Below are 15,009 nucleotides of genomic sequence, written 5' to 3'. Positions count from 1 at the left end.
AGCACCCACCTGAACATGCTGCTTACCCCCATCTGGCCACCGGCACCAACGCACAGGACATGCCGGTGCCCGAAGATCTGCGTCTTCTTCTTTGCTGGGCCTTGAGCATCTGCGCATGCTCAAGGCCGAGAATCAGAGGTGCAAGGTGACGCTTCCACCAGGATATACTGAACTTCGAATGCCGCTTAAAATGACAATATGAGAACTTGATGGAAGACTACGTGTCTCCCTCCATATTTGCGGGTTCAGCATTCGTGGGTTTGGTTATTTGTGATTTTTCCATTAAAAAATACTGTTGTAAAATTTTGTAAAAAAATTAAGAGTTCGCTAAAGCAGCCAGTTTCATCTCGCCCGGGACAGAGCTGACTGTTTTTGCTGCAGAGTTGTTGGGCCCTGAAAAAGAGCTGACTCCGCCCCCGAGGGTTCCCAAGAGAAAAGAACCTAACCAGTGCCGGAGAAGTTTGCCAGAGAAGTGTGTGACTGAGTTATGCTGCAGCTGTATTGTTACATAAACTAAAAAGCTAGTATCTTAATCTGTACCTGTGAATATGTAGGGAATGTTTATTCGCAAATTTACTGTATTTGCAAGGGCTGTAACAAATACCTGCAAATATGGGGGTATATTATTTGCGAATTTACGGTATTTGTGATGAGTCTGCGCCCCTAACCCTCCCCCCCCCCCGCGAACATGGAGAACTGTACATCTGAGGGCTTATTTGTGAAAGTGACCCCTTTAACTAAGCCGTGTTAGAGGTTTCTACCGCGGTCTGGAGTGCTAAATGCTCCAACGCTGCTCCAATGCTCATAGAATTCCTATGAGCGTCGGAGCATTTAGCTCCCCGGTAGAAACTTCTACCGCAGCTTAGTAAAATAGGGCCATAATTGTAAATCTCGAAAGACTACTCACTTCAAAATCTTCTATTGCCATCTTTGTATAACTTCAATATAAATACAAACTAATTGTGATTCATATGTTGCTTTTTATGACTTTATAAGAATGAAAAGATGAAAATTTGGCATTTTTACATATTAAATAGGTAAATTGCAAAAACTGACTTTCTTGTTCACAAAAGCAAAGTTTTATGGAAATAGACATTTTCTATACATTTTAGGCATGAGCAATTAAATTACACTTACTGTTGAGGAACAAAAATCATGTTACATAATGTAATTAAAGATGACTTTTGGGCATTTGGACATGTTGCCATTTTTGATAAAGATACATTCATTACTTACTTGCCCTGACCAAACTAGAATTTACATAAGTTATGTTTCAACATAAGTTATTAAGCACCTACTGGAGAAATCCTGAAAACTCAGACCTTGACTGTGACATGAAGACTGTAAATTCTTTTTCACGGAGAGGGTGGTAGATACCTGGAATGCCCTCCTGAGGGAAGTGGTGGAGAGGAAAACAGTGATGAAATTAAAAAAAAAAAAAAAAAAGTGGGATAAACATAGAGGATCTCTAATTAGAAAATGAAGGATGTAAATTATAAAATTAAAGCCAGTACTGGAGAGACTTGCACGGCCTGTGTCCCATATGTAGTAGTTTGGTGTAGGATGGGCTGGGGAGGGCATCAATGGGATCTCTGGTCAGACTTTATGGTAGATATCCTGCAAACAGGCTAGTTGGATAGGCTGGAGTGAGCTTAGAGGGCAACTTCAGCATTTAGAACCTAGGACAATACCAAGTGGACTTTACAAGTCTATGACCCAGAAATATCAAATAAGAGACAAATCATGTATTTGTAATGGGCTGACTGGATGGACCATTCAGATCTTTATCTGCCATCATTTAAGAACATAAGAAGTGCCATCTCCGGAACAGACCCTAGGTCCATCAAGTCCGGCGATTCGCACACGCGGAGGCCCCGCCAGGTGTACCCTGGCATAGTTTCATTCCCCTATCACTCCAAGCTTCTCCTAAGGAGATGTGCATCTAGCTTACCCTTACCTATGTCACCTTATGCCATTCATAAGGAGATGTACATCAAACTTACCCTTAAATCCTAGTACGGTGGATTCCGCAAATACCTCTTCTGGGAGAGCATTCCAGGTGTCCACCACTCGTTGCATGAAGCAGAACTTCCTGATATTTGTCCTGGACTTGTCCCCCCTTAGCTTCAGTCCATGTCCTCTTGTCCGTGTCACATTGGACATTGTAAATCATTTTTTTTCCTGCTCTATTTTGCCGATTCCTTTCAGAATTTTGAAAGTCCCCTGGCAGTCTCCTTTTCTTAAGGGAGAACAACCCCAGTCTCTTAAGTCGTTCCTTATTGGTGATCAGAACCATGGAGAGTTTTGTGGGGACCTCTCAGTTTTGTTGAAAATTAAATTGCATAAACTGACAAATGCAGTGCAGCTAGAAAACTGTCACACTTGACTTTAGCCTCCTAGAGACAGTGTTCAAAGGAGAACACCCCCCCCCCCTAATCAATGTACCGTAGCAAGAGCAAATAGGGCAACACTACGGGCCATAACAATCACTGACCTGAACCTGTTTCTTTAAGGCCTCGCGCCTCGTTCCAACTGGGGTCCTCTTTGCGTGTGACATCACAGCGTAGCGCGGAAGCGACGCCTCATCCAGGGCGGAAGTAGTTCGCGGTCTTTCGCGACACCTCGCCGGGCCCGTCGCTTGACGGCGGTGTGGCGGACAGAGAGCCGGGGCTCCGAGGGTGACAGCTGTCTTGCGGCCGGGGCTTCGGGGGGGGGGGTGAAGTTTCCCGAGCGGCCGGTGCCCATGGGAAACACGGTGAGCAACGGCAGCGGCTACGAAGAGGAGCTGGAGCTGGAGCATGGCGGCGGAGCAGGGCCGGCGGATCCCGGCATGGCGCCCGCCCGGCTGCCCCTCGCCCCTGGCTCCGTGGCGCTGCCCGCTCCCGGCCTGCTGCTGGAGCAGACCGAGCTGCGGGAGGCGGCGGCGCGGCTGCGCGACGCGGCCGCTGCGGAGTCACTGGTGGCCCGGCACCATAGCGCTGTGCTGCGTTGGCTGGAGGAGCGTGTGAGGAGCGAGGAGACCGTCAGCCTGGAGCAGTTCTGCGAGATGCTGGAGAGCCGCGCCGGCAGCCGAGAGGAGTGCGAGGAGGTACGACGCCGGTAGTCCCAGGAGACACGGGGAGGACTAGTGTGCATTCTTGCTCGCCCACCCCCACTTAGGGTACTGGCGATTAATGGGACATCTTAGCTTGCCCGCTGTTGAGGGGACTGTGAATCCTTTTAGAGAAAAATGGGAATCCAGCCTTGTCCGGTAAAGAGTGGAGAGAGTTGGTCCATCTAACCCAGCATCCTCTTTCCACGTGTTTTGTCCAGAATAGAGGAGCCGGAATTCCTATTTTCTCAGTATCAAGGAAGATACGGAATTCTCAGTTTATCACAGGTGTCAAAGTCGGTCCTCGAGGGCCAGAATCCAGTCGGGTTTTCAGGATTTCCCCAATGAATCTGCATGAGATCTATTTGCATGCACTGCCTTCAATGCATATTCATTGGGGAAATCCAGAAAACCCGACTGGATTCCGGCCCTCGAGGAGGGACTTTGACACCTACATAGTGCAAAGAAGTTCAGCTTATGCTAGGTAGAGTAGACAACAAGCTTGAATTCCCATAACTATCTCTAGAAAGTGGGACTAGGGGAGGAGATTATTATACTGAGGTCCTTCATGAAGTCGGTATGGGTTTGACTTCATCATATATCTATAGTAATGTTCTTTCAAGATCTAATATTATCTATAGCAAAACTTTATGAACAAAAGGAGGAAACATTTTGATCTTCTATCAACCAAAATACAGTATGTAATCGGTTTATTCAATTTTTTTGTGGGGAGGCCAGACAGTATGCACTCGTCTATTAATACTTGGTTTTAGAGGATAGTTCAAGAAATGAGATGGGGCACCTATGTCAGTTTCTGCTCTTAAAACAGTAAATTAAAACGACATTTTGGTGGAGCAGGATGCTAGTACACAGAGTAGGGGCTAAGTTCTTGAAAACTGATTGCACAGTCTGTTCAAAAGTTCCAGGACAATGGGAAGCTCTTTTGAGACATGCTAGGCGGCATTGAATAGCTTGAAACCTCACAAGTAACCTCCTTTTTTCTGTTTGTTGCTATCTGTTTTCATCTCCAAGCTACAGCAGTTTTTGTGAATGTGTGTTTTCGTAATTGGCTATTTTTCATTATGTGCGACCTCACTGAGCAGCCTTACAGTGTGAATTTCTGTTTTAAATTGGGTAAGATTGCTGCAGAAACTTATGAAATATTGAAAGTGGCTCTTGGGGAACATGGAAGGTGTTTTGAATGGTATTCACACTTCAAAAGTAGGCATGAATCAATGGAAGATTATTCGCGAACTGGAAGATCATCAGTGTCAACTGATGATGATCATGTGATCAAGTGAGGGTTCTTGTGCTAATCAACGAGTAACTGTTAAGAGAATTGGCCAAGGAATGCAACATCTCCTACACTTTTTAATGTGTATCTTCTTTCATTAGGTCATTGGATGAGCAACCTGGGTCTGAGGTTGTTCAGCTATGCTGATGATATCATAACAGTCATCCCATGCTGTAAAACGATATCCAACAGTACTCAACTTATTGAGTCTGTGTTAAACACGATAGAATCCTGGATGCAGGAATTCAAACTGAAATTAAACCAGGAAAAAACAAAATTCTTCCTTGTGTCATCACAAAAGATCATTTTTGAACCAATAATTAAAAGATCAATTCAGTGTCATACACAATAAGCCCTACAATTAAAATCTTGGGAGTTCTTGATCAGTGCTTGACCATGAAAAATCAGATTGACGCAGTGGTTCAAAAGGGATACTATACCTTATGGAAACTATGTACCATCAGATCCTACTTTGATGCCACTGCTTTCACAATTCTAGTTCAGACACTACTTCTGAATATACTGGACTATTGTAATATTGTATATTTGACAAGTACTAAGAAAAATTTGTCTAGATTGACCCTGGTTCAGAATACAGCAGTAAGAATGATTTATGGTCTGAGAAATATGACCACATAACCCCTTATTACTGTGAGCTGCATTAGCTTTTGGTCGAGGCCCGGGTGATCTTTAAGTTAGGATGCTTATATTATAAAGTTGCTTTTGGTGTTGCTCCATTATATTTGCAGACAGATTTGTTATTTTGGTGCATAATAAGAGTAGAAAATCTCATGCTCTATTTACGTTCCCTTCAGCCAAGGGCTGTAAAAGTAAGAAACATCATGGGCATTGTCTTTCCTACCAAGCAGCTTACTGTGACAAAGATTTCCATCCATTATTCATTAGATTCACATCTTATAAACATTTTAGAAAACTGTTGAAAACTTTTCTTTTTTCTAAATTTCTGATCAATTAGATTTCTGTATATTATATTATTCCTGTATTTTTTCATAGCATAATCTTTTGTTAACCACATTGAACTCATGGCTCTGCGGTCTAGAAATCTGCTATTATGTTATGTTATGTTCATGCCACAACATTCTAACAGAGAAGTTGAGGATGTCTTGCGTTACGGAAAAGTTTGTTCCATGGTTGATGACTGATGCATCATGATCTGTTAATCTTGAGCAGGCAAATTTCTTGATTGAGTGATAACTGGTGATGAGATGTAGGTCTATGGTTATGACGTGGAACTCAAGCTCAATCATCTCAATGGAGAACCAAAACATCGCCAAGATTGAAAAAAACTTGGCAAGTTTGGTCGAACGTCAAAGTAATGATAACAGTATTTTTTGACAGTTGTGGCATTGTTCACTATGAATTTCTGCCACAAGGACAAGCTGTCAACAAAAATTACTATCTGAAAGTATTGAAACGATTTCGTGAGAGAATCTGGAGGAAGCGGCCCGAACTTTGGAGGGAGCTGTCGTGGTTCCTGCATCATGACATCTTCAAAATTCATGAATTTTGTGCAAAAAATGTGATGACAGTTCATCTCCAGCTGCCTTACTCTCCTGACTTGGCCCCTGCTGACTTCTTGTTTCCTAAACTTAAATCTACGTTGAAAGTAAAATTTGGCGCAGCAAATTTTGGCAATTCTTGAAGATGCATTTAAATACTGTTTCCAGAAGTGGAAACAATGTTGGGAAAAGTGTATTCGTAGGGAAGGGGAGTACTTTGAAGAGGACCCAGTGGAATAAGTTGTAAGATTGTTTGTTGATATTTTTTTTTTTTTTTTACAAAATCAGTCCTAGAACCTTTTGAACAGACCTTGTATTATCATCTGGACTGTAGGTTTTTCTAAAGAAAGAGCCTCAGAGCTTTCCAGTGTTACCAATATGACATGCACAGACTACTTCCTGGTTTAGCTAGTATCAGAATTTGTTATAGGAGTCTTAATCAGTTTACTTTGTTTGCCAGAGATGCCAAAACCCTGTGTGAGGAGGACCTGCTGTGCCCTTAAATACTTTGCCTTATATAATGATGCAGTAGATTGTAATTACTCAACCCAGAAATTTGAAAGCACAAAATGACAAAACCACAAGGTGTAAATAATTTCAAAATGTAACAATGCAATAATAAAACTATTGCATTTGATTTGAATTATGAATAATTTTTTTTATGATGCCTGTGATTTTTTTTTTTTTTTTTCACAGTAGGATCAGAATAGCAAAGTTGGGAAGCCTATCTTTTACCTGTTAGAATTAAACCGTGTTGATCTGTTCCAAAGACCCTCATTAAAGCTTTCATCTTGGTAAACATATTGAGCAAAATGTTTTGTTTACCATAAATCTGTGATAGAAAGGGGAAACGTTAATTATTTTTTAATTGGAAGCTGTGATCCTCTTTTTGCCAGTGTTCAAATGACTGTGTCTCCAAAAGTGATGGTTGTTCAAAAGAGAACAAGAAAGGACCATTTTCTTTTCATGGTTCAGACCTTATACTTGATTTTACCAAAAAGAGGAAGGAGGTATTCTAATACTGATGAGTTTTGCTATTGCCGTGTAGTGTGGGGGATGGGGAAGGAGATTCCAAGAGGGAAGCAGCTACGGTAAACTGTTTACTGTGATGGTATCTCCTTTTATAACCTGTAAGAGTAGAATGGCATGAAACCTGAGGCAATCAGTTTTAGCTGACATCATTAAAGGTGCTTTAACATGATGGACATTTCTCTTGTACTTTGTTAAATATACAGTAGAACATATGAGGAATTCTAGAATTTCTAAACCAAAGTGGGGGAAAATCTTTCTGGTGTATTCATTGCTATTACTACCACTACTTCTTATCACTTATAGAGTGCTTGAAAGGCGAACACAGCGCTGTACATTTTAACACTTATAGACGGTCCCTGCTCAGAAGAGCTTGCAATCTATCTTGGACAGATAAGTCATGACTTAGAGGGTAGGGGATGCAGAACTCAAGGTGAGAAGTGTTAGGAGTCAGAAGCACTCTCAAATAGGTGGACTTTTAACTGGGTCTTGAACACTGCCAGAGACGGAGCCCGCAGTAGGGATTCGGGCAGTTTGTTCCAAGCATACGGTGCACCAAGGCAGAAGGGACGGAGTCTGGAGTTGGCAGTTGAAGAGAAGAATACAGATAGGAGGAGGAACTTACCTGCTGAGCGGAGCTCACCGGGGGGGGGGGGGGGTAGGGTGTCATAGGGGGAGATAAGTGTTCCTGTGCAAAGTCTGATGAAAAGTTATTGGAAAACTTGGTGACAACATCTAAGAGGAGGGTTGTTGAACTGAGTGTTTGTACTGTTTGTCTGACTTGAATTAGTTTCTAACCTTTGTCAAACAGGGATGTCTCTTAAGTGTTTGTGCCTAGCACATTAGTAATTGTATAAGATGGTAAGGTCTGAAATGTCCTAATAGTGGAGATGTTGGAGGTCATGACTGTGGCAAGTTTTGGGCAAGCTTGGGAGTGGTGGGGAATGGGGATGATTGAGAAGGCAGGTTGGTGTTGAGTTACATAAGGGATTTTATGGACTAGAATCTGTAAATGGTGGTATTCTATAAACGGTGCTCTGGAGCCATTTACAGAATAGTGCTGGGAGCCCTGTCCAATTTTAGGCATGGCAATTTACACCATTTGAAACATGGTGTAAATCCTCATAATGATCAGGTGCAGATTCTGCCTTCCCACCCCACCTCATTATTCTTTTTTTTTTTTTTTAATGAAATTTTATTTAGAAAATACACAATACAGAAAACACAACAGTCATTAACACAGCCCAATCAGAAAAAAACAAGTGATAAGAAAGTCTACCACATGATTCTTCGTGTAGACCATAAAGACTAAAAAAAAAAAAAAAAAAAAGTGCCTATACCTCCCCCTCCCAACCCAACCTCTCCCCCCCAGCACACACCCTTATTCTTAATCATGCTCATAAATTCCAGGAATACTTCTGATTTGCCCATGAGCCTCTCATGGCTGTACCCAGTTTTTGGGACTCTGCATAAAATTGCATGCATAAAGATTTTATTAATTCCATAAGAATATAAGAATTGCCGCTGCTGGGTCAGACCAGTGGTCCATCGTGCCCAGCAATCTGCTCATGCGGCGGCCCCCAGGTCAAAGACCAGTGCTCTAAATGAGTCCAGCCTCACCTGCGTACGTTCCAGTTTAGCAGGAACTTGGCCAACTTTGTCTTGAATCCCTGGAGGTTGTTTTCCCCTATAACAGACTCCAGAAGAGCGTTCCAGTTTTCTACCTCTCTCTGGGTGAAGAGGAACTTCCTTACGTTTGTACGGAATCTATCCCCTTTCAACTTTAGAGAGTGTCCTCTCATTCTCCCTACCTTGGAGAGGATGAACAACCTGTCTTTATCTGCTAAGTCTATTCCCTTCAGTATTTTGAATGTTTCGATCATGTCCTCTCTCTGTCTCCTCTTTTCAAGGGAGAAGAGGCCCAGTTTCTCCAATCTTTCACTGTACGGCAGCTCCTCCAACCCCTAAACCATCTTGGTCACTCTTCTCTGACCCCTTTTGAGTAGTACCGTGTCCTTCTTCATGTACGGTGACCAGTGCTGTACGCAGTACTCCAGATGAGGGCACACCATGGTCCGGTACAGCAGCATGATAACCTTCTCGGATCTGTTTGTGATCCCCTTCTTCTTTATCATTCCTAGCATTTTGTTCGCCCTTTTCGCCACCGCTGCACATTGCGCAGACGGCTTCATCGACTTGTCGATCAGAACTCCCAAGTCTCTTTCCTGGGAGGTCTCTCAAAGTACCACCCCGGGCATCCTGTATTTGTGCATGAAATTTGTTACCAACATGCATCACTTTACACTTGTCCACGTTGAACCTCATCTGCCCATTTCTCAAGCTTGATTATGTCACGTTGCAGATCTTCACAATCCCCCTGTGTCTTCACTACTCTGAATAACTTTGTATGGTAATTCCAATTAGTATCAACAATTGTTTATTAAGATCCCAATTATTGGCGGTAATTATTCAATTGCACATATGTAAATTGGGTGTGCACTCAAATTTGAGCACAATTTTTAGCACTTTTTATAGAATTTGGGGTTATATGTCTACATCTACACAAACTTAATCATTTTCAACTGGGCAGACTAGGCGGACTATTTATGGTCATTTATTATGTTACGAGAAGACAGAGCTTTTTGAATTTTATCTGCAGAGGCACTGAAACGCAGAGATGACAAGCACATGAATAACCGCGAGGGAGTATTGATGTGATGGTTTTTGGTTGAATCGTAGCTCATCTCTTTACTAGCTATTTGAAGGTAGATTCAGAGTGATCACTGATATTGCAAAGATCAGTTTTGCTATGCCTGAGAATGCATATGTAAAACCACTTCTCTGATTTTGAGGGTCCAGTGGAATTCTGTTCTTTTATATCTAGTGATTCCTTTCCTTGGGTGCTCATCTGCGACACCCTGTGAAAGCTTCTTCTAGAAGCACAGAATTAACAACTTCTAGATGATTCTGTCTGCTTTTACAGCCTCTGAGGCCGTCTTATTTGTGGTGGGACAGCCTGGTGGAATTTTATTGTTTTTCAGATTCACAAGGGGCATTGAATGTTTTCACTTCTTGTACGTTTATTAGTGCACACGGTAACCATTTCCCCTTCTAACTCCCCAGAACTTGCCAAAAGAAATGCAAGTTTTGGAAAACTGAATGTATTTTTATTTACATTTTTGGTATTTGTGACTATACTGAAACAGCTTATAAGTTAAAGGCTTCAAAATAGTAAAGTCTCTATAGAAGGGTAAATACCTCAAAGGGTGGTTGTGGTTCAAACCTCCCTTGAACACCTCCTATTCCAATGTGATCTTATCGAAAGGTTACCCAGGCCCTCAGCGGTGCCACCAAAGGTTCAATAAGCTATCATAACCAATGGATTTATGCCCCTAATCGTCATCGGGTACCTGGTGTTCTAGAAATCTAATGTTTTATCTGTTTTTATAATTTTTCAATAAGTTAAATACCCGCTGAGGGCCTGGGTAACCTTTCGATAAGATCACATTGGAATAGGAGGTGTTCAAGGGAGGTTTGAACCTCAGCCACCCTTTGAAGTATTATACTGAAACAGCATCATAACATGCACAATCCAGTTATAGGAGCCTTGATTGACAAAAACTTTGATGTTATTCTCCAGCATTATATATCACATTTAAAGCAGTAGAAACAAAGTAAGAAAGTAAAGATAATTTTGCTGGCTTAATTTTCTCTCATCACAAATGTGGTTATGTGAGAGACCCCCAGCTAACATGAACATTTCCAGATTGTTTAATATATGTTACTGCAGATCTGGCTTTGTTTAATAAAATGAAACAGATTTTGTACTTTAAGCACCTGTAAGAATCAACAGAAGAAGTGGAAGCACTTGCACTTTGACCTTCATGTTTTTCAACCTGAGGAATGTTTGTCAAGGGTAGAGCTCATGAAGTTATTCTAGGTCAAGCTTAGATTGGGTTTACTCACTATTGTTGTAGCATTAGCAGTATCAACTTGTTGTAAATTGACATGCATCAATTGTACTAGGGAGCGTCTACAAATAACCTGGTCAGTGTTTGCAGCTGTAGTGTATTTTATGGATACGTTTATATCTGCGTTTCTGTAGCTTGATGAAAGTTAGTATCTGTTTGCATTCCACTATAATTCCCCACTTGCCCCCTCATAGAGCATCAGATTGGTGCATAGGTTCTGTGTTAAAACGGCAGTTACATGCCTTCCTGCCATTTCAGCCCTGTTTTGGTGCATAAGTGCACTGTTTTGTAATGCCACCTAAATGTTATAGTGTGTAACGGCAAGGAGGCTATTAACTTGGGTGGGCCATGGGCATGTCAGCAAGCAGCGCATGCCGCTTATAGAATTTTGTCATCCATACATGCCTAAAGCTGGCATCTTGCATGTGCATTTACACCCTCAACTGACATAAGAGAGTGTGCCTAAATGTTGGCATTGTGAACCAAGAGAGAGAATCAACAATTTCTCTCTCGGGTCTTGGTGACTCCACACATCACAGATATGGATTGATGGCCATTGCTGGGCTCTGTGTAGTAGTGCTGCCCGATTCAGGAAAAAAAATTTTGATTCGATTCAGTCTATTGAATTGGTTTTTTGATTTGATTCAATTTTCCTGCCCAATTGGGTGTTTTTTTTCAAACATCCTGGTAGGTTTATTTTATAGCTTCTACACCCCCTTTGCCCTCTCCTACCCACACTGGCGCTGTGGTGTAAACAAAATAAAGAAACGAAAAATGACTTTTTCTCTCTCTGTTAAATCCTAGCTCACGTTTGCGGTCTAACACCAGCTCTGGCAGGATACACTTTTCAAATCTGACATATTATAATCACAAAACAGAAAATAAAATGATTTTTTCTACCTTTTGCTGTCTGGTTATCTTCTGATAACTCGCTTCTTTCTTCTTTCTCCATGCTAACCATCCATCTTCCATCTGTGTCCTCCCCTTCCATTTCCATTCCTTTCCCCTGGTCTGGCATCGGTCTCTCCCCCCCCCCCCCCCCCATGCCCTGACATCTCTCCCTCCATGGTCTAGTATTGCCTTTTCTTTCCCTCCCTCCCTCCCATGGTCTTGGCATCTCTTTCCTCTCCTCTACCTTCCTGGACTTCCTTATCCCTCCTTCTCTCTCTCCCCAATTGGGTGCAGCAACAGCATTTCTCTTCCCCTTTCCCCTCTCACTCTCCTCCTCCACTGCTCACCCCATCCTCCTCCACTGCTCACCCCATCCTCCTCCACTGCTCTCCCCCCTTCCCCATCCACCTTCTCCTCCACTGCTCTCCCCTCAGTCCTGCTGCAGCTTTCCCTCTTCCATTTTAAGTCCAGCAGCACTCTCCTCTGTTCCCAATCCAGCAGCACCTCTCCCTCTCACCTCCCTCCTCCACTCAGCTCCAACAGTACCTCTCTCTCCCCTCTACTTCCGTTTCCCCCACCAACTAGCTGCAGCACCTATCCTTTCCACCCCCAGGGCAAGCAGCACCTCTCCTCTCTGACTAGCAGGGCTCCTCTCCCTTCCCTTTCCCTCCCCTCTGACTAGAAGCAGTACCTTACCCATTCACCTCCCAGGTCTAGCAGCATCACTCCCTCCTCTCCTTGCCTCCTATCAGCCCCCCTCCCTCGTGTCTCCCAGGTCCATCGGCACCACGCCCTCCCCCCCCCCCCCCTGATTAACAGGCTCTCATCAGCTCTCACCGGCTTGTGGATTCCCCGGCCTGATTCGGCACAGCCTGAAGTTGTGTTTGACTCCAACTAAAGAAAGTAAAAAAGAAAAAAAAAAACAGGCAATTTTTTTCAAACCCTCCCCGTAACACTAGCCTGTATTAGCAGCTGCACCGCTCTCTCCTTCCATAGCTTTAGCAAGTCAATTCCCTTCTGCAGCCTCAGAGCCTCTGCTAGGCCGTCCCATCTCCGAGGAAGAAGGAAGTTGCATCATCAGAGGCGGGACGGCCTAAAGGAGGCTCTGAGGCTGCAGAAGGGAATTGGCTCACTGTACCGAGTCAGGCCGGGGAATCCACAAGCCGGTGAGAGGGTTTAAAAAAAAATATTTTGAGTGGCTGGATTTGTGAGCATGATGACAGCCGGGCACGGGGAGGTTGGGCCCCGAATCGGAGAAGCCGATTTTTAAAAAATACACATCGATTCGAATCGATTCACCCAAAGTGAATCGGTGAATTGATTTGAATCGGAAATCGGGCAGCATTACTGTGTAGTGCTTGGAAGAATCATTGGACAAATTTAAGACCAAACTAAAAACTTTCTTATTTAGGGACACAATTCTTAACATGAGAATGGGCGATTCATCTAACCTACACTCTCCACTCACAGTAATGAATACCAACCATTTTCAAGAAGCATCATCTCCCCCACCTCTGTTTTCTCCTTACCCTTGTACCACCCTTTTAAAAAAAAAAATTTTATCTCAATGTATTTTACTCTTGCCCAACCCTTGATCTTCTTGTTTCTGTACATTTATGTCTTATCTATTGAACATTTATATATTTATTTTATTTTTTACCTTCTTTTAAATTTTTTTAACATTGTAAACTAGTGCTGCCTGATTCACAATTCGAATCGGTTCACCGATTCACTTTGGGTGAATCGATTCGAATCGATTTAAAACAAACAAAAAAAAATCGCCCTCCTGATTCGGTAACTGACCCTCCCCCCCTCATCCCCTAAAGCAGGAGCGGCAGCGCTGCCTCTTGCTGACCGGCCGCTGCCGCACCTGCTTTAGAGGGCGAGGGGGGAGGGTCAGTCGGGAAGTGCTGGTGTCCGGCTTCCCCTCTGGCCTCCCACTGGTGTCTGGCTTCCCGCGCACCCTTTACCTAATATCAGCTGCAGAGAAGATCGCTGTTGCTAGCGATCTTTGCAAGCTGCCATAGGTGTTTGGAGCTGTTTCCTTTGTACGGTCCCACCCCATCCTCTGGCATCAGAGGCAGGATCGCGATAGAGGAAACAACTCCGAAGACCTATAGCAGCTTGCAAAGATCACTAGCAATGACGATCTCTGCAGGTGCTGATATTAGGTAAATGGTGCACAACGGCGATCTTCTCTGCATCTGCTGATATTTGGTTGCATTGCAGTGAAATTAAGATTCCATGGCAGATGAGCCCTCTTTTTTTCCTTTGGACTAACTGACTTCACAGCTGAGCTTCCAGCTCAGCCGTAACTTGATCCTTTGATGCCCTTTATGATGCTGGTGGAAGGGAGGGTTGGAAACTGAAGGATCAATGAGTCTTTGTGTGGTCCTCAAAGATGCTTTGCTGCTTAGTCCATAGCCATCAGAATTATATAGGGAAGTCACAGAATGTGACTATTACTACACGTGCACCCTTTACCATTATATGCAAATCCTGGCAGTAGACCCCCCCCTAGGATGGGTTTCAGTACTCCTGCTCTATTTCATTTGTAGGTATTACCATTATACCTACACGGTGTGTCCACCTTCTTGATCTGATGAGCAGAATCTTGATCCAAGAGTTACTGCCATGTTTCTGGGTGGCACTGATTCCTGTAGAATATCCAGAGAATACCAAAGAAATTTTGGCAATAAAGGAAGAAAGGCAATCAACCCTCTCTACCTAAACCAAAATGAGGAGAGTATTGAAGAGAGAGGCCTCAGTACTGGGGAACTGCAAAAGATCAAACTCCAGCAGTATACACCCCAGGCAGACAACTCATATTTTGTTAAGAAACTATAGTCTAAATGAGTTTGCCCCGTACATCATAATGTCTTCTCTGTGTGCAAAATAATAATAATAATATAAAGTGAAGGAAATAATGAAAAAAAATGATGAGTGAAAATTTTTCAACAGTGAAATTTCTTTCAATACACTCCCCTCATTTGGAAAATACTGTCATTTAAATTTCCTTTCACTGCTCCAGTCAAAGGAACAATACAAGTTCAAAGTCCAACTTATCTGAGTCCGACAGAGCTCCGTTTCGCCATCTTCTTCAGGAGCAGGAAATATGAGTTGTTGCCCGGGGATATTCTGCTGGGGTTTGATCATTTGCAATTCCCCCGTACTGAGGTCTCTCTTCAATACTCTCCTCATTTTGGTTTAGGT

At 43.1% G+C, this 15,009-nt stretch overlaps 2 protein-coding genes across 4 annotated transcripts in view; one reads left to right on the top strand and one right to left on the bottom strand.

Annotated features, from left to right (window-relative positions):
- The window catches only part of LOC117348885 (neuferricin), a 33,198-nt gene extending 30,612 nt beyond the window's left edge, over window positions 1-2,586 (bottom strand). The window contains exon 1 of one of the 2 annotated variants that reach the window (XM_033921489.1): window positions 2,495-2,586. The gene's annotated coding sequence lies outside the window, so the exon portion shown is untranslated. Of the gene's footprint in view, window positions 1-2,003; window positions 2,061-2,494 lie in introns of those variants that run through there. The other variant, XM_033921490.1, reaches the window with a different exon arrangement.
- Window positions 2,587-2,644: 58 nt separating this feature from the next.
- ZZEF1 (zinc finger ZZ-type and EF-hand domain containing 1) overlaps window positions 2,645-15,009 on the top strand; it is a 227,694-nt gene continuing 215,329 nt past the window's right edge. For both annotated transcript variants that reach the window (XM_033921488.1, XM_033921487.1), the window contains exon 1: window positions 2,645-3,088. In XM_033921488.1, the coding sequence (XP_033777379.1) occupies window positions 2,744-3,088 (345 nt within the window). In that variant the 5' untranslated portion in view covers window positions 2,645-2,743. The remainder of the gene's footprint in view (window positions 3,089-15,009) is intronic.

Source organism: Geotrypetes seraphini, chromosome 15, assembly GCF_902459505.1.
Source record: "Geotrypetes seraphini chromosome 15, aGeoSer1.1, whole genome shotgun sequence".
Lineage (NCBI taxonomy): Eukaryota > Metazoa > Chordata > Amphibia > Gymnophiona > Dermophiidae > Geotrypetes > Geotrypetes seraphini.
The sequence above is the reverse complement of the archived record's forward strand: the minus strand, read 5'-3'. Positions and strand labels throughout refer to the sequence as shown.